The sequence below is a fragment of the Periplaneta americana genome, chromosome 10 (assembly GCF_040183065.1).
Source record: "Periplaneta americana isolate PAMFEO1 chromosome 10, P.americana_PAMFEO1_priV1, whole genome shotgun sequence".
Taxonomy (NCBI): domain Eukaryota; kingdom Metazoa; phylum Arthropoda; class Insecta; order Blattodea; family Blattidae; genus Periplaneta; species Periplaneta americana.
Window position 1 is genome coordinate 90,158,143 of NC_091126.1, and position 20,115 is coordinate 90,178,257.

At 35.5% G+C, this 20,115-nt stretch overlaps 1 protein-coding gene across 10 annotated transcripts in view; it reads right to left on the reverse strand.

The window, feature by feature from the left end:
* LOC138707878 (rho GTPase-activating protein 45-like) overlaps window positions 1-20,115 on the reverse strand; it is a 200,512-nt gene that overhangs the window by 28,471 nt on the left and 151,926 nt on the right. For 9 of the 10 annotated variants that reach the window (XM_069837891.1, XM_069837889.1, XM_069837890.1 and 6 more), the window contains 5 exons: window positions 20,101-20,115; window positions 16,606-16,794; window positions 11,465-11,649; window positions 6,957-7,393; window positions 1,008-1,156 (listed from right to left, as the gene is read on the reverse strand). The exon at window positions 20,101-20,115 is cut by the window's right edge and continues 131 nt beyond it. In XM_069837891.1, coding sequence (XP_069693992.1) covers window positions 1,008-1,156; window positions 6,957-7,393; window positions 11,465-11,649; window positions 16,606-16,794; window positions 20,101-20,115 — 975 coding nt within the window. The remainder of the gene's footprint in view (window positions 1-1,007; window positions 1,157-6,956; window positions 7,394-11,464; window positions 11,650-16,605; window positions 16,795-20,100) is intronic. The other variant, XM_069837893.1, reaches the window with a different exon arrangement.

Consider the following 20,115-nt stretch of genomic DNA (forward strand, 5'->3'; position numbering starts at 1 on the left):
ATCGTTTTATTAGGTGTTCCTAGATGGCAGAAAGTGTATGTACCAATGGCTTCAAAAAATTAAATAAATTAGGATTTAACGACGCTCGCAACTGCCGAGTTTATATCAGCATTGCCGGTGTGCCGGAATTTTGTCCCGCATGAGTTCTTTTACACACCAATAAATCTACTGACATGAGCCTCTCGCATTTAAGCACACTCGCAACCTCGAGCACAGAAGGCCAGTGCTATACCGACTACTCTACCCAGGCCGACTAATAGCTTCAATGTATATTGTTGTTACGATTCTGGGAAAATTTTTATATGTTCTTAAGAGTATTCATTCATTTATAGTGTTCTGCCCAAGGGCAGTTCTTTCACTGTAAACCCAACATTCTCCAATCTTTCCTATTTTCAGCCTTCCTCCTAGTCTCCGCATATGATCCATATACCTTAATGTTGTCTATCATCTGATATCTTCTTCTGTGCCAAAATTTTTTTCTGTTCATCATTCCTTCCAGTACATCCTTCAGTAGATAGTTTCTTCTTAGCCAGTGACCCAGCCAGTCAGCAAGAAAATTAATTGGTCTAGTAGACGTAATTGAGTAGGTTATCCTCCCTAAGATTATTTCGATACATGCAACTTATTTCAGTTATATGCATTTTCCTGAACTGGTAAGAAATTCTGAAATATTTGAGACAGTCTTTACAAACAATGGTTCAAGTAAACGAATTAAAACTTACATTTCCATACTAATATATCTGATTTTGTCAACTGGATCCTCTAATTAACTTTTTACATATTTTGGTTAAAGTGAGAGCATATTTATTGCAGTACAGTACCTACATTTAAAATATACCGGTACGCAATACTTTAAAAGAAAGTTAGCCTACAACAAGAATGCAGGAAATATTTTTTTAATGAGAAGGGCAAAATTAGATACCAGTAACAAATACGTGAGTATAAACACTGCCGAATTTAAAACTTATTAAAGTAATAATATAATATTACATATATACTCTGCTTACTCCTTCAAGGCCTTGATAATCCTTCAATGATCCTTCAAATACTTTCGGCATGGCTTCATGGGGGATGCTCTTGCAGCCTGTCAAATCGTCTGGCAGCAAAAAGTACGGCAACTCATCATCAGAAGCTGCTTCATCACCTGTAATGAAAGCTAATTTTGAAATAAGAAGGGCAAATGTTTCCTTTCTTAATTTATGCAAGGGCGATTCAAAAAATAACTTCAATATATTTTTAGCAGTGGTATGTACAGTAGGTTTACATTTTCTTAAAACAAATGTTCGGAAAAAATTGTTTGCATAACATTTCTGACGATGATACCTGAAGCTCGAAATTTTCTCATATTATGTGCAGATGGAATTACATCTCTTGTTTACGGTGAATTAATTTGTGCTTCAGAGAGAGAATAAAGTAAGAAAATCAAATAATATTGTCAATTCTGTATTAATTTATCTGCTTTACATTACGTTGTACACAGGACAAAAATCTGACCTCTTTCAGCAATTTTTAATTTCGAAAGTATTTGAAAAATTCTTTGGAACTCGTGTCAAAATTAAGAGAGACTTGGAATTAGATTTGATTTGCTTGCTGTGCAGCTGTTTCCAATTTCCTGCAATAAGTCTGCTAAGCATTCATTAAGGAGAAGACTATTGCATCTAGAGAAACCAAAAACAAAATATATTAGTCTTAACATCCTGACGTTATGCAAATTTGAATACTTCCTCTCAATGGCGTACACAGAATTTTGTCAAGGGTGGGTGGGTAGGGGGTCATTATTAAAATTGTTTACAATTCACGTTATCGGTATTTTAAATTTTGTGTATTGTCATCATCATCATCATCATCATCATCATCATCATCATCATCATTATTATTATTATTATTATTATTATTATTATTATTAAAGATATGAACTGTCAAATGCACCAAATGTTAAATGAACGTTTCACAATAAAATCAGAACTAAAACTAATGAACTGGTGAATACCACTTTTAAAATGAGTTTAAAATCGACAATGCACAATATTTAACATCTGCACTGCAGAACTGTCAAAACAACCTTTTCAGTATGTTTCACAACAAGTTAAATTTCATATTGTGTCTGTTTCATTTTATTACAAGGTCAGTACTAGGTGATAGGTCTCTATAATAAAGATAGCATTGTTATAATTCGAATGTGCCGCAGCACCAAGCACAGGGATTATATTGAAGGAAGAGTAGGAGGACAATATCTTATGTCTATGTAAATTTTGTTACTTTGACAGTGAAAAATTAGAGAAGGAAAAACAATTACGGATAAAAATATATTCAAATCTAAATATGTATTTTTTAAACCCGGTAACCCCTCCCCCTTGCGTATGCCCCTCCTTCCACCTGTCACTGGCATTCATTAACATTGATATTTCCTCCTGATTAAGGTACTGTCTCACTGTACAAAATTACTCATACATTTCATTCAAGTTTAAATGATCAATCTTGACTAGCTGTGCTGCACGTATCCAGTTAACAATATACAAAAGAATTACTCTAGAGTAAGTCTTGAAGCCTTTTTCGAAGCACTTTTTTCGATATCAAAATGCATTCCCAAATTATTCCATATATTCTCACAGATTTTCAATAAATAATTAAGCATTTTGTGGTGTTTTTGAGGCAACTTCTAGCTCAAAGTGCTGCATGTATTTTAACCAACAAATGGATAATTAATAATTCTAAACTGGATCTTTGAACTTACTACTCTAAGAATATTAAGAACTTCACTTATTACAGACAGTAAATAAATTAACTCTGACTGAGCTTCTGGCAGATACGTACATCAGATATTTTCAGGCAGTACATCTCACTTGACAGTAAGTGTCAGAAGAAGAACAATTGTTTGTATAATTCTTAAGTCTGATTTGTGTAATATGTTACTAGTCAGCGATGTATGCGATATATGGAAAGGAACTGGCCACTCTACTCCATTATCTCTTGGCTTATTTGCCACGTGAGTGATATCTTTATTGTTGTCACTTATGAAGTTCAAACCTGTCTTCATACAGTTGACTAAACAACAAGAAGTAAATGAATGACTGAAAAATGAATGCAAATATTAAAGCTGGGATCTCACACTGAAATCAGGAAGGTTGGCAACCCTAGCTATATGAGGAGGGATAAGAAGCTGGTGCCAGTTCAATAATGTATAGTAGTAAATTAATAAGTATTAAATATAGTCTGTTATTTAACAATGCTCTATCTAATAATAAATTATGTAACCTTCGATGGATTTAGTGGTAGTGAGATGGTAATTCGCGAACTGAGGCGACTATTCACCATACGATTACCTAACATTCGACTTACAGTTTTATTACTAAAATAAAATGTGTATTACGTAATTTAGTATATTAATGAGTCAAGTTAATAAAGTGAGTTTACACAATAAAATAGTGCGATACTGTTTGCCACTAAAAAGTTCAATAAAACGCAAGTAAGACCATTATTATTTAAAAATAAATAAATATAAAGAAGCAGGGTGCTCCCAGGTTGCAGAGAAAAGTATCGGGTGGCACCCTGTTGCGCCCTATAATGATTACACCCCTGGATTTATCATGTTTCTTATACACTGCTCAAAAAAGTCTAAGGGACAATTATAATTTGTACCACATTTCTTGTGTACTTTATGCAAATTTCTCATAATGATATGAGTGAAATACTTACTCCATGGCGTTGCCATGACAACATTTTGAACAATTAATTGTTTATTTTATAGATTTAATAGATTTTATCCTGTTGAAGGTCTTTATGCTTGGCAGTGGCGTATACTGGTTAAAGGATTTGGGCTACCGCTGACCCTATTATTACACAAAATATATCTAACAATTACTTTAATTTTAATTACTATGGTAAAACTAAAAATACAAAATTATTACATTATGTTATATTATAAACTTTTTCTTTTGTAATTTCCTTGGGCTACCGCCGGTTCGTAAATGTAACATTTTTAAGATACGGTATCTTCTTGTTCTCTTACTGGAATCATACGAAGTCATCTTATTTAATAATGGAACGTCGTCATCTCACAACTTCTGAAATGCTTAGAGCTGTTGGAATGATAGGTGGTCAAAGTCAGGCTCATGTTGCTGGAGTGTTGAACACATCACTGAGTGTTATTAACCGATTATGGCTACGTTATCAAGTCACAGGTGATGTTAAGGAAAGTCATCAAGGCCGAGGAAGGAAAACAACAGCATGGCAGGATCGATTTCTGGTTCTGCACACTAAGCGTCAGAGGACTGTCACTGCCAGGCAAGTTGTATCTGTCCTCCAGAACACTCATGGAGTTGTGACCAGACTATAAGAAATCGACTTCATGAAGCATCACTCTTCTCTCGATGCCCTCTCAGAGTACCAGCCTTTCGAAGAAACAATCGGGCAGAGTGTCTAACATGGGCACAAGAACATGTCAATTGGGGTTATGAAGAATGGGCTCATGTTATGTTTTCTGATGAATCTAGATTCTGCTTTCACCTCGATGGAAGGCATACCAGGGTTTGGAGTCAACCTGGGTCAGCAGAAAGACTTCATCATGTTCAGGAAGTCCATACCTACAGAGGTGGTTCAGTCATGATGTGGGCAGGAGTAATGAAGGACAGAAGAACACGACACGTTTCCTGGAAGGGACAATGAATCATAGTGCGTACTTAAATTCTGTTCTCGTGAGACCATTTGCTAATGCCCTAGGAGAATGTTTCATTCTTATGCATGACAATGCCTGCGCTCATACTGCTCGAGCGGTTTGTGAATGGATTCAGCAAGAAGAGATTTCTGTACTGCCTTGGCCTGCTCAGTCTCCGGATCTTAATCCCATAGAACATGCATGGGATCAACTTCAGAGGGCTGTAACACCACATATGGAGAATATAACGAACTTTGAAAACTTCCAGACTGCTCTAGTTCAGGCTTGGGATAATCTTCTGCAAGAAGACATTGAACATCTGATTTCAAGCATGCTAAGACCATGTCAAGCAGTGTTAAATGCACGAGGAGGTCATAATCGTTACTAGCAACTGAATTCATTTCAATCTGTACGGAATTATTATTTTTTTTTTTGTTGTTAAAATTTATCTGATATTTTACTCAACATGCAGCATTTCAGTTATTGTTCAGTTTTGAACATAAAAAATAAAAATAATCATTCAAATTTACTTGATTTCTTTGTTAGTCAAGGTAATTTATGTATTAGATAGGGTAATATCCATTCCACTGCTATGAATAATAAACTGAAGCAAATAATGTACTTGTTCCTTAGACTTTTTGAGCAGTGTATTTTATGTAATCCACCATTATTTTCTAAACCGTCCTTACATAAATATTACATGACAAAATAATTAAAATAACATAAAATGTGTAATACATTACTTTCAATTACAGTAGCATGCAAATTAATCCAAACACGACATATTTTTACATTTTCTGTCATTGTTGGCCTCACAGCTGCTCATACCGCTTTAATTGACATCTGTAGTACGTGTAATTCCATTGTTGAAGGTCTGTCGTTATTATTTTTTTATAATATGTGACATGTTGCCTGTCGTTTTGTACTTATAAGCATTTCAGTTGTGTTGAAGACTTAATACTGCAATCCTGTATACATTCTGCCGTCTTCACAAATGGATACAACTCCACGAAAACGGTCTAAAATTATAACATTAGCAGAGCATTCTTCTATGACACAGAGGCAAATTGCTACAGAATGTCACATCGGTTTGGCTACTATTAATTCGATCATAAAACGATACAGGGAGACTGGATCCATCACACCCCAAGAAAAAGGAAACTGTGGCCGGAAAAGGAAGACTTCACCTGCAGATGATCGTTTAATTGTCAGGAAAAGTAAATTAAATCCTAGACTAACTGCTGTCGACTTAACCCGCGAGTTAATGGCTACCACTGGGGCGAATATTCACGTCACAACAGTGTGGCATAGGCTTTTGGAAGCTGGACGAAGGGCTCGTAAGCCTATTAAGAAGCAAGTGCTAACCCCTGTTATGTGCAAAAAACTCTTAATGTGGGCAAAATTACATCAACACTGGACAGTGAATGACTGGAAGAATGTACTTTTTTCCGATGAGTCTCATTTCGAGGTCCACAGCCACCGTGTTTCTTACATACGGAAAGGATCCGAAAAAGTAAAAGCAGCTCATCTCCAACAAGCACCCAAATAACCCCCTAAAGTAATGTTTTGGGGTTGTTTTACACATGAAGGGCCTGGAGAATTAATACCTATCAAGGGAATGATGGATTCTGACAAATATATTCACTTATTGGAAACCAGAATCGTACCCCAGCTGCAAAAATCATTTCCCGGATGGCAGAGGTGTGTTCCAACAAGACCTGGCACCATGCCATACGTCTCGAAAAACTACAGAATTCTTCAACAAGAAGAATATTCAGGTACTCCCCTGGCCAGGCAACTCACCCGACATCAACCCCATTGAGAACTTGTGGTCAATTTGCAAAAGAAGAATGCAAAAAATGGATTGTTCTACAAAGGAGATGATTTCTGCCCTCATTGGTGTATGGTTTCGCGATGAAGAAATGAAGAATATTTGTGGGAAATTAGTGGAATCCATGCCAAATCGTCTCAGAGCTGTTATTAGGAACAAGGGAGGCCACATAGATTACTGAGGTATGTCTTAGATCCCTTTTTTATCCCATTTGAGTGTTTTTGCATAAGTAATTACGTTGTTTGGATTAATTTTCACGCTACTGTATTCTTATACAGAGACATTTTTATCAGAATATTATTATTTACAGCATGCTTCACAAGTAATAAATGAAATACTTGATAGGAAAGTCTACAAAATGTTATACTGTATCTTATAAGTTAGTCATAGACATTAGGACTTTACATAATAAACAGCAGAAGGTGATTGTAGTAATCAGTTTTATTGGTCTATCTCAAGCAAAATAGATACCTGCAACGTGCAGTGGAAGCTGACGACTTTCTTCAGTCTTCTTGCTCTTTTCAGAAAACGACGACGAGTGTCTGAGTCCGAGCCCCATTTCAGCATGTGCAGACTCTTGAGCAGACAAGATGTCTTGTGATCCAAAAATGTCGTGGGCATTAGCGATCATGAGCTCAATGGCTCGTGTCTGGTGCACAGTATCTACCAAGGAGTTGAGTGATGCGCTTCCTTCAGCCGTTCGCAGCAGGGTGGGTCCAAATACAATGCCCAGGTTGCTGGGAGGCATGTTGTTGATGTCAGCATTGTGTGCCACCCGTTCCAGATGCTGCATCAACATTGCCAGGGTCAGGTAGTGATGTCTTGGCAACTTGCACACCAACTCCTTCAGTTCTTCAATAGCTGCTCCAACTTCTGTTGTTGAGTTGGAAGGTCTTTCTTTTGCTATTCTGCGAAATACATATTACATAATAATAAAATTTCCTTGTAGGCAGTAGTCAAATATAGTTACTGCACAGTGGGAAGAAATGTTACAATTGACACTATTTAACCAATTTCAATTTAAATCTAATTACAGTTATTGGCATAAGTAAAATCTATTTATACTTTTCTTTAAGTCACTCAGATCTGCAATCAGTTTATTAAATAACAGGTCGAAATAATATAATTTCCATTCTGTTATTTAACGGAGGATATCCACTTTATTTTCCTGGAAAGGAAAGCCCAAGTACTTTTTAGTTGGGATGGACATTACTGAGAATTTGCAGAATGATTAAATGAGAAGTTGCCTCCAAAATCGTCTTTGTCCACCACAAAATAATATGTTAGGTTTTCTAGGAAATGAATCTGAACTTGGAAAAACCAGCATCTTCTGATTTAACACCAAGGCATAAAGCATAGGTTTATTACTTTATTATTATTATTATTATTATTATTATTATTATTATTATTATTATTATTATTATTATTATTATTTATAATTATTATTATTATTATTATTATTATTATTATTATTATTAACTACTGTTATTACTGCGAGATCATTACGACCCAGTTGTGCTAACCTCGATACTAGACGCATCATAACCCACACCAGCTCACTATGCTAAGGTTCACTGAGTATCAGGCTTTGACCAGGCAACCCCGGTCATCCTTAGATCAGTCTCCTTCGCACGCCACCAGCTGGTGATTGGGGATTGCTATGGAATGGAGATTGGACGAAATAATATTAATATCAAACCTGAAGAAATCCAGAGAAAAATTCCAAATGCTATCTTGTCCGCCAAAGTGTCACTATGGATTTATAAATTAAATTCCCAGGCCTGACTAGGATTCGAACTCAGACAACCTGCATGACAAGCTGATGTATAGGTGATGATCTAGGCCACACAGCCTACTGCAGGAGAAGTATTTATTATTTAATAGGCCACTTTAATAGATATGAAGAGAGAATATTTCAGATATTAAAATTATTTTCAAAATCAATGTTTGCAATAGTAATGAAAGTACGCAGTAGCATGATAATATTTATGCCTCTGTTCGAATTTTGTGAGCCTGTTATATTACCTTGTTTACATAATGTGTGTGCTTGCGTGCATATGTGGGCGCAAGCGCACTTCTATGTATCATGTGAAGAATATGAAAGAATAAAATCTCCTTGGTATAAAATATTATTTGAAATATATGCAAACATTTAAGAAATTTGTATGTTGTATATTATTCAAACAAGAATATGAAAGTTGGAATTCTGAAAACGACTGAGTCTTTGGTTCTTTTTTATTCCTTTTATTCATGACCTTCACTGCATGTAATGTACAGCAAGATGCCAATATATATTGTAAATTGGCTTGCTTTATGAGGGCTGGACTCGGGATTTGTGCTCACATTTAGGTATGCTTTGGCACACTGTGCGCCTTATATATGCAATGATTGTCCAACAGGTGGCCTGGGTGGCATTCATGAATCCGGTGCTGATAGGTGGGCTATCCTGTCTAAGGCCCTGATAGAACTAGGTCCTGTTTCGCGGACGAGTAGCCTGACAAGCCTCAGGGCCCGGAGCCACAAGTCCTTCCTGATCATCTGATGCTGACAAGTAGGTCATCCTACTTCGGCTCCTGATAGAGCCAGGTCCCGTCTGCATATGAGTAGCCTAATAAGCCCCAGGGAACTAGAGCCCCCAAGCCCTTCTACTTTATCCCAGCCTATTTTTACTATTGCAGATGATAGACGAAAAGAGGGGAGATGGAATTTGTTGGTGGAACGATGAGGGAAATGGAAGTACCTAAAAAAATCTTTGCAAAGTCTGCTTTGCACATCACAAATTCCAACACGACTTGGCCGGGGATCGAACCCAGGCCGTCTGGATGGGAGACCAGCGCACTAGCACTTAAGCCACAGGCGCGACCTGATATACTGGTTGACATATACCGAAAAAGATTGGTTTCCGAACCTATGTTTATTAGGACTTTTTGCCTTGTTCCATTGTCCTCTAGTTAGCCCTGCAGTTTGTATCTATAATTATGGAACTCTCTGTATATTTCTGGATCTCATAAAGCTAGAGAATGGAACAGCTCAGGGAAATACAATGGCCCTTCTTGAGGACTGTGGTTGTAGTGGCAGTGCCAGCAGCAGAAACAGCAGCAATAGTAATAGTAGTAACAGTATTAATAGCAGTAGCAATAGTAGTTGATTTAAAAACACACACTGAAAAAGTTATTCAGCATCGAAATCCAATGCGGACAAAAATTGGTAGAGAATTTGTTTATGGAGTTTTCTATAAAGAACTGAATTCTTTTACAGAGGAAACCATGCTAAGGATTTCATCTCCTTTTAAAACCGAGTGAACACTGGATTCAGAGTTGAGCATGATAACCACAGAGAAACTGTACAGTATAGCCTGTACAACAGAATATAAAAAGAAACTTAAAAGTAAGAATGTCATGATTTCTCAACACTTTGGAACAAATAATTCTGAAAATTGATAATATTTTTTTACGTGTTGGGATTCAACCAGACAGTGAACTCTCGTAGCTGCTTAGGAAACTTTCAGAGCTTTCATTCTGATTTTAAGAAAGTTGTGTTTGTGTAGTGTAATGTGGAGTCAAAGAGTGTCACTACACAAACACACCCCCACAGGAAACAAAACAAAAGGCGCCAGGACCAGCAACAACTAGTTCTGATGATGGCCGAAACATGTTAACAAGGTAACATAAACATACAAAGAATACAAAGAAATAATTTATTACAGTTGTATGAACACTTTTTGAAAAATTAGATTAAAATTAATATAATCAGTTAAAAACCAGACATGTTTCGGAGGAATGCTCCTCCATCTTCAGTGGCAATACCACGACGCTGGTACAGATGTTCGACCGCATATCGTGGCTTAAAGGAGACTGCTTAACAGTTCTATTTGGAGACGCATGTCGTGGTACTGGTTGACCAAATTTTCTTCTTCACTAGCCACCATAATTGAATTTACACAAGTAAGGCCAAATTCAACAGTGTTCATAAATGAGTCTCCTTTAAGCCACGATACACGGTCGAACATCTGTACCAGCGTCGTGGTATTGCCACTGAAGATGGAGGAGCATTCCTCCGAAACATGTCTGGTTTTTAACTGATTATATTAATTTTAATTTAATTTTACAAAAAGTGTTCATACAACTGTAATAAATTATTTCTTTGTATGCTTAATATCTCATTTATGAACACTGTTAAATTTGGCCTTACTTGTGTAAATTAAATTAAGGTAACATAAAATTTAACATGTGAAAGACCATAATACGTTTTCCAAAGTGATATAATGTTAAAAGTTGTGTAATCAAGATGTAGAATGTATTGAATCAATACATCAATATTGCAAGTGTGGACTAAATCTTCGTGTTTTGTTCCAAATTTCCTTTTTCCATATTATAAATTCTTTCACTGCATAATTAAAATTCCTAGCTATCATTCCCCCCTTGGCAAGTACTTGAACGTCATTTACCCAACTATCCTCCTCTATGAGTGACGCATCATGACTGCAGATTCTTTTCCATTATGTACACTACTGGTCAAAAGTTTTCGATCACCTATCACAACTAAGGATTTGTGGTTAAAACAGGGATTTCTTTTTGAATACTCTATCATATCATAATACTAGAGAGAGAAAATATTTATTTTGTTGGTCTATTTAGTTTTTCCGATGTGTTTGTACATTGAAATAAGGTACATAGTTGTTTTCATAGCTGATCAAAAACTTTTGACCGGTAGTGTAGTTGCTCTTGTGGACAATAATGGTCGATAGAACAACAATATGATGATTAAGATGATTATTGAAGTAATGGTGGAATGCCGGTTGGGAAAAGGGGAGTATCCCAAGAAAACTTACCACCGAACACAGTCTTTGTCCACTGCAAATTCCACTTGGATCCATAAGGATTCGAATCCCGGTTACAAGCATGGGAAGTGGTGTGCCTTCCTTGCTATCAAATTATACAATTGAAAGCACATAACATATAAACTGTACTTTTCCTTACCTTACGAACTCTGTGTACAGACAGAATGTAAGTAATGGTTCAGGTAATTGTCGTAAATATAGTTTCAGAACATTAGCAATAACATTGGGATGAATATCAGTCAAATCTACCAACTCGGCTCCATTCTCAAAAGCTTGACACAATTTCTCCACTTTAGATTTTACCCCAGATACTCGATAGATTCCCTGTAATAAAACAAATAATAAAAATTAACCACTCTACAAACGTTTTCTGATCTATTTAGATATCGTAATATATTATAACCTTTGGAGCTCTCCAAAAAAAAAAAAAAAAAAAAAAAAAAAAAAAAAATCTAGTTCTACAAGATCAGGAAACAACACAGAATGTACAGTTACACCATGAGCAATTCTGTGGCCACTATATTTTCTCATCAATCACATGCAATGAAGTCGTGTTGAAGTTCATTAAAAATGTTCATGCTATATTGGAATTGTATTCTTGAGTTATTACTTTCAGAAGACAGGAAAATATTCTTCTAAGAACCCTAAAGTACGTCAATAACAATTTCTCCACTTTAGATTTTACCCCAGATACTCGATAGATTCCCTGTAATAAAACAAATAATAAAAATTAACCACTCTACAAACGTTTTCTGATCTATTTAGATATCGTAATATATTATAACCTTTGGAGCTCTCCAAAAAAAAAAAAAAAAAAAAAAATTCGAGTTCTACAAGATCAGGAAACAACACAGAATTTACAGTTACACCATGAGCAATTCTGTGGCCACTATATTTTCTCATCAGTCACATGCAGTGAAGTCGTGAAGTTCATTAAAAATGTTCATGCTATATTGGAATTGTATTCTTGAGTTATTACTTTCAGAAGACAGGAAAATATTCTTCTAAGAACCCTAAAATACGTCAATAATAATCCGTTAATAAAAAATCTAGATGGGCTATATTGGAAAGACAGCCGCAAGTATGATGTGTAAAGTATGTCTCTCAGGATGGGATGTTAAATGTAAGGTATCCGTTGCTTATATGCTCACTCACTCGACATTGTGAATTTCCTCTTTTCACTCAACTTCACCCACGAATTTTTCCAATTTAACTTCTAAACTGCTGATTGATGATTAATTCTGATTGTATTGGAATATGTTGCGTAGTTTAAAAATTATAGGCGCAAGAAGACTGGTCTGAAAATGTGTCTGTCGACTTTCTGAAATAGCATCTTAGTACTGGACCAAACTTATAAGAACTGATCACTATGTTGTAGCCCTGACATATTTCTAGTTGAACTGAAATTTCTATTTTGTGGCACACAAATGACAGAAATGTGTTATGGCTACATGCCAAGATGCAAGGCTGTACATGTCCGTGTTTGTTCGTAGCATGTGTTTGAGTGGCCAGAGGTGCTGCATCTGTACAGAAATGGAGCCTCTCTAGCAAAGAGCTGTGATTAAATACCTGCAAAAGAAGGGAATGCCTCCATCTCAAATTCACCTAGACATGACAGGTACCTTAAGAGAATCTTATGGTATAGTAGAAAGGTGGTGTCGAATGTATAAATGTGGGAAAACATCATGTCAAGATGAACATGGTGGAAGCCCTTCGAAAACTGTCACAACACCAGAAAACATCAATAAAGTGCATGATTTAGTGCTGCAAGATCGACGAGTCACCATCAGGGATATAATAGAGTAAACAGGCTTCTCACACTATAGTGTGCACAATATTTTGGTAAACGAATTGGGCATAAAAAATATAACTGCAAGGTGGGTACCTCGAATGTTGACACCAACGCAAAAATAACAAAGAGCAGTGCTGTGTGAGTAGCATTTAATAATTTTAGAGCAAACAAAAAAAAAAGTCTTGAACGATATGAGACTATGGATGAGACAGGGTCCACCACTATGACCATGAAACCAGAATTCAAAGTACCAGTACGAAGTTTAAACATAATGGTTCACCAACCCCTAAAAAATTCAAGGTGCAGTCATCAGCAGGCAAGGTTTTCTCCTTTGTTTTTTGGAATGCTCAAGGTGTTATTTTGACAGACTATTTGCAGCAAGGAATCACAATAACAGGCCTTTATTATGCAAATTTAATTGAAAAATTGCATGATGCTTTCAAGGAGAAACGTCATGGCAAGTTGAGGTGAAAGATTCTTTTCCAACAAGACTATATTCCAAGTCAAAAGTCCTTAGTTTCAATGGCTGCAATTTCAACAGCAAGATTTGAATTGCTGGACCATCCACCCTATTTACCAGATATGGCAACCAGTGACTTCAGGCTATTCCCAAAACTCAAAGAACGCCTACATGGGAAGACATTTTTATCCAATAATGAAATAATGCAATCCATAAACCGTGGTTGCAGAGGTTGGACAACCCTTCTTCCAGAAAGCTGTGGAAACACTGGAGCATCGCTAGGAGAAGTGTATCAATTTACTAGGGGACTATGTAGAAAAATGAGGTAAGATTTTTTTTTTCAACTGTAAGTGGGTCAGAGCTACAGCATAGCGGTCAACCCTCGTAAAAACGTATTCACGCCAAAAGTTAATGTCATAAAGATGACTCATGCATTCTCATTATGCATTTTACACAACAATTCAGTTTTCGTCACATTGTGAAACGTCTTACTGTGTACAGTTTACTTTTAAAACTATTATTTAAAAATCCCGTGCCACAGCCAAGTGGTCTAAATCATTTTGTCTTAGACTAACAATATGTAATGAACACTGGTTCGAGTCTTCATGGGGGAAGATATTTTTTCATGGAATTTCACCCAGTGTATGGTACCAGTGCCCATCCTGCATCGCGGTGATTGGGAACACATCTCCTGAGACATGTGGACATGAGGCCAGCATTTGACTGATAGGTCTTAGCCCTCCATGGGCTGTCGCACAACAGATTTGTATTTTGTTTCGTATTACTATATGTAAAAGACATACACAAATGAAGTAATTTAATATGCGCCAAAATAAGGAGATCTATTGTTTTCTAGATCATACAAGAAAGGCTTCCTGTATAATATAAAGGTAAGGTATTTCACTTCTTTTATACACGTTGTGGTTTGGTAGAAATACAGATTGTAACAGGACCTCACCGACAAACTTTGAGGAATAATAGATCACACAGAGGGGGTAACTTTTTGTCAAAGAACTTATACTCAGTGACACGTCCCTCATGAGTTATGCATCCTTTCTAGGAGCACATTTCACATCACGTATGTTGCATAAGTGTGCGCTTTAAGTCCTTATCATTTCTGTTACACTGCTGTAGTTGTTATTGGTCTGTCTGGTGCATCTCCAACCCGTCTTACCATCCAACAATTGACACTGCCATGCTTAACAGAGTTGTATGATGAATGCTGCTGAGGTGTCAAAAATGTAATGAGGTACTGTAACAGGATATGTAATTTTAACAGCTGTTGTAAATTGTCAGAACATGCATGAAAAATTAAATTTCATTTCTATAAAAAAAATACTGGACATCTAACTTTTGGATGCATAGTTCCTAAAGGACGTGTCATCGTGTATATCGTTGTTGTTCCTGCAATAACTCCTGTGTGACATATTTATCGATTTTCAGATTTTTGCTCTATTAAATACCTTAAATAGTGATACAGCAAATAAAATCTCCTGTATGTAATTATATTTCTTTGTTTCGAAAATGTAAGAATTCTCAGTTTCCTATCTATGGCTGCCATAGGATGAATAAATGTGTTTTCTCTTCCTACTGAACAATTTTAATTTTTGCACTTAGGAGTTATTGCAGGAACAACGACGATATGTTCCTTAAAAAAATTATCCTCGCTGTGTGACCTATCATTATTCAAGCTTTGTCGGTGAGGTCCTGTTACATCCTATATATACCGCTAATTAATTTTCCACAAATTTTCATGACATCTAGTAATTTCCAATTTTTTTCTATTTATAAAAACTGGCATTTAAAGGTGATAAATATTAAAAATATTAGACCTTGCTTCAGTGGTTCAGTCACGCATAACAATGTGTTTACAGCAGGGACTGCAATAATTCTCTAACAATGAGACACTATCTTATACATTCGCTACCTGTCTTGGCTGCCCAAGCAGTTGAAGTGAGAAAAAATTCGCAAATAAAAATAAGAAAAAAAAAAATATATATATATATATACATATATAAAACGAACTTCATGCTACCATTTTTCAGTTTACTCTACGTAATACAATTCATCTTGAAAAAATTCTCTGCTGATTCTTTTAAGTCAAATTTCAATGTGCTTTTTTTTACTTCAAATAAAAACCCATTAATAATTTACTAGAAAATTGAATGATAGACTTATAATGGATCTGCGCACACGAGAAACAAATGAGAATTCCGATCGTCTGCTAGGTGGCAGGGCAATTGCAACATAAGTACTGCTGGACTTACCAATGATATTATCTGCTACCTGCAAATTTCTCTTAATGACAGTCTCTCTTCAATATACATAGAATATGAATTTTTAAAGAATTTACACTGTTGCTAAATGTCACTATGAACGAGTTGCTTATTAAAAATGTGTCATTACAAATATAATAAATCATATTTTGTTCAATACAAATAACAAACATTCCTAATAACACTGTTGCCGCGGTATCGCAAAAACCATGGTCGCTATAACCAAGTTCAATTGTATTGTGAAGCAAGTTAAACACCTACAATGTGGAAGAATAACTCAACTTTGTGACGCATTTTGTTTTTTCGTTTATTTAATTCTTGACAGCCGGACAGATATTTCATATTTAACACGAGTAAGTCCACTAGTTCATCAATTAATTAAAATCTTTTTGTTCAGCATGAGTTTTGATAACTGAATGGAAAAATTCTGCTACATTCGTTTACTCCTACATTATATTTAATTTATCTATATACCCTATAAAAAAACCCTACAGTCATTAAAACTTTACTTTCAACCTCCCATGTTTCCATTTTATGTTGCATTTCTATATATTTCCTCTTTAGAGGAATGGTTCTTTATGATGCATCTTTGAACAGATCTTGATACAGTTTATGAAATAGAATATGCCTTTTAGAGGAAACAATAGTAAATATAAAATGTAATATTTTCCACTTCTTGTGAAATAAAATGCTAGCTATTTTGGTCGACATATATGTGGCATTTTGTTTATGAACGTATCTTTGATACATACCTTTATCAGTCTACCACGAGAATCTATTTCGTCAATGCACTTGCAAATTATATGTGGCACAAGTGTGGCAGTCTCAGTGAGATGCTGTCCGAGATCTACACCAAATGTCGTCATCTTGCGAGGAAGGCGTTTGTGTCCACACTGAATTGCCAAAGTTTCAAGGCATTTCTTATGACAAGCAAGTCCACACTGTAAAAATGCAGATTATGAATTATTCGAGAAACTGTAAGTCAAAATCAATTACACATGCATAACACTTCTTCAATATTTTATATATCCCTCGCCCCTTCCCCTCCCTCCTTCCCTCTCTCTCGCATTTAATCTCTCCCTTAATCCGATAATCTCATAGTTATTCCAACAGCAACTCCTGCTTTCATTCCCAGTATAACTTCCTCACTAACTCTAGCAGTAACATACTTTCGTATTCCTTCAATTATTTCAGTACTTTTTCCCCCACATACACCTCTTCAAATCACTTCCATGATCATTTACTCACTCTCATAATTGGACGGTGTTATGCATCAACTGGCTAAGCACCAATATATTTAAATTTAGATTTCTATGTTACCCATCGTACTGGAAGATAAAAAAAAGTGTACGCACATTTTTGCTGTCTTTCCTTTAAATACACTCATATCATAAAGATAAATATAAGTGCCATCGCTTGAATCCAAAATACTTTATAGGAGCTAAATGTAGTTCTACATGAAGCACCTAAGGGGTACGTTTCTGGCATTTCAATTGTTGATGCAATCTGCTGGGCTTTATTCAGCCAGAATGTTCTAGAACAGTGTTCCAGTACCTTTTCACTGGAGGTATATGATTATTTTATCTATAAAAAGGCTATTTAGGAACATAATTTCATTAACATTTATATTTCAAAACTTTGTGTGTTTGAATTTCGCTCTACGGTTATCAGCACTTTACTTGGCAGAACTAAGAACTAAGTCGCATATTGATCCTTAACTTCCAATAAGTTCAAAACGTTCGATCGATTTAACATGGATAAATATCAACGAATTAGAAGAGAGATCTAACTCGTTGATAAATATATAATATCCATGGATTTAATATTGATAGTTAGTATAACGCTTGTCGTGGTTGCTGTCGACGCTGTATGTTATGGTTGTTGTATCTACATATAATATAAACGTGCTCCATGTGGAATAATGTCTGCAAAAAAAGATTACATACTGGTTTTCGCCCCAATCTACAAAGAAACTGAAAACAGTACCACAGACACAGCTGGACAATCGCCTGAGGCAATGGAAAAACTCCAGAATTGTCCAAAACCAACTTGGATTCATCACCATGACCCTCATTAACATTCCAAAATGCATCGAATAATCCTGATCCAAGTTCATTTATGCAAGAAAATGACTGTGAGTAGTCTAGTGTGTGGTCAGAAGACCAAAAAAAATGAGTTCGCGAAGAAAAATGAATGGTTGGTAATTAATAAAGGAAAATTGGGTTGTTCTGTAAGCAGAAGTGTCGGGAATGCTAGTGTTGATAGAACTATGAGTATGAAAATGTCAACAGAGTGGATAAATGGACAAGTTTCATTTTCAAACAAGATTAGTGTAGGCCTAGATTAAGATGTGTTTTATTGATACTTAAAAATTTGAAATGTTAGGCCTATGTACGATAGGAAAAGGTCGGTAAATAAGTAGGCTTACCTTGTAGGATACAGACTATGTGTGGTTTAGTGAACATTTTTAGAGTTCCTGAACATTTTTTCCTAGAAAAAAAAAGCCCTGCATATCTGGTAAATCACAAAAATACTTTCAATATCAGGGATTTTGCACTTTGTCACTTTGATAAGGTTGTCTAGAAGATTGTCAATCCATGATTAATTGTATAAGTACCGTACCGGTACAGAAGTATTAGTCACCCAAATGAAAATTTCTAAACTAACTAGAGCACAATCATAAAAAAATTATATAGACATGTCAATGAAGCTGGAGAGCAAATTTCCAGCTCATTACAACAGTAATGTAACAGTGCAATTTTATTACGTATTAATATGAATTAGATTTTGTCTACCATTAGACCCACATATTCTCAGGTTAGAAACTTAAACAACAAACCATTTGCTTGTCAAATCAATAGTCAGGTCATTGTATATTTTACGTGGTGTCTGGGGGGACATACCCCTCGAAGGGTGCAAATTACCTCCGCAGATAAAAATAGCATAGTTATATTTTGATACCAAATCCGCTAAAATACTCCAGAAATATTTTTCCTGAAAGAAAAACTGATTGAGATTAAATATTAGCCTATGAATACTTTAAAAAATGAAAAAATGACAAGTTTTATGTTCATACAAAGGCTTAACTCCATCAAGCTTCTATAAAATTATATATATTGATATTATTTTCTAATCAGAAAATTCCACAGGGAGCATGGTGCTCATATCAGTCTTGATGATATCTTGCCCTTAGTGCATTTTTTTCCCTTTACATTATGAATCTAATTACAATACTGAATAATGCGTCCAATTCCAAAACTGTCTAAATCCATTTTTTTTTTAAATTGAGATAATGGCAGTTTCGTCATCTACCTAAATGTCTCTAGCAATTTTCTAATGAATGTTGTGCCTAAATTCCCTCTTTCCTTCCATAAATAAGCTTCAAATATGACGAACACTGCAAACAATTAGGAAAAATGTTATCAGTTTTTGGCGTTTCCTGAAAATAGTTAAGAATGGATGTAGACAGTTTTGGAATTGGAGGCTTCAATAATTCATTATTCTAGTAGGTAACATTAACCCCGGCAGTTGCCAGCGTCGTTAAATAAACCATAATTTAAAAATGTTTATTATAAGTATGATTATCAATTCTGCAAGAATTAAATATAAGTCACTAGAATTTAAAATATTTCAAAATTTCGTAACGCATTTTATTGGAAACTAACTGAAAATAGCATAGCCTTTTGATATAACCAGTCAATTATTCCTCTGCTCTTTCTTCAATGACTTCCACGATGTAAGCACCTGCTTGCTCACTCTCATTCACTCACCTGAACACTCACTCACTTCCTCATTCTCTACAATCTCTCCCCAATTATTTCCACATTCCCCATAAAACACTTCAATGTTCACCCACTCGTGCAGTTACTCCTCAAATCATTCCTACAATCACTCCCTTTCAATTATTCCCACAATTACTTAGGCCTATTTATTTATTTTTATAATCACTTCCTCACTCATGATTAACGTGACTCTAAATCTTACATTTACTTGTAAGGGTTAGACTGGTGCAACAGATCTTACTAACTAGGCTATCCCATCTACATAACTAAGTAATATTTGTCATTTATATTACAACTCTTTGTATTTCCATCAAGAAGCAAACAGTAATAATTTCCGAAATACTGTATTGGAAATAGTTTCCCTACACTGTTATATCAGTAATACACATACCCTTACACTTAAATTTCAAGTAATTCACCACCTGCTATAAACATACCATAATCTGATTTTCAAAATTTTCTCACCTCAGTACAATCACA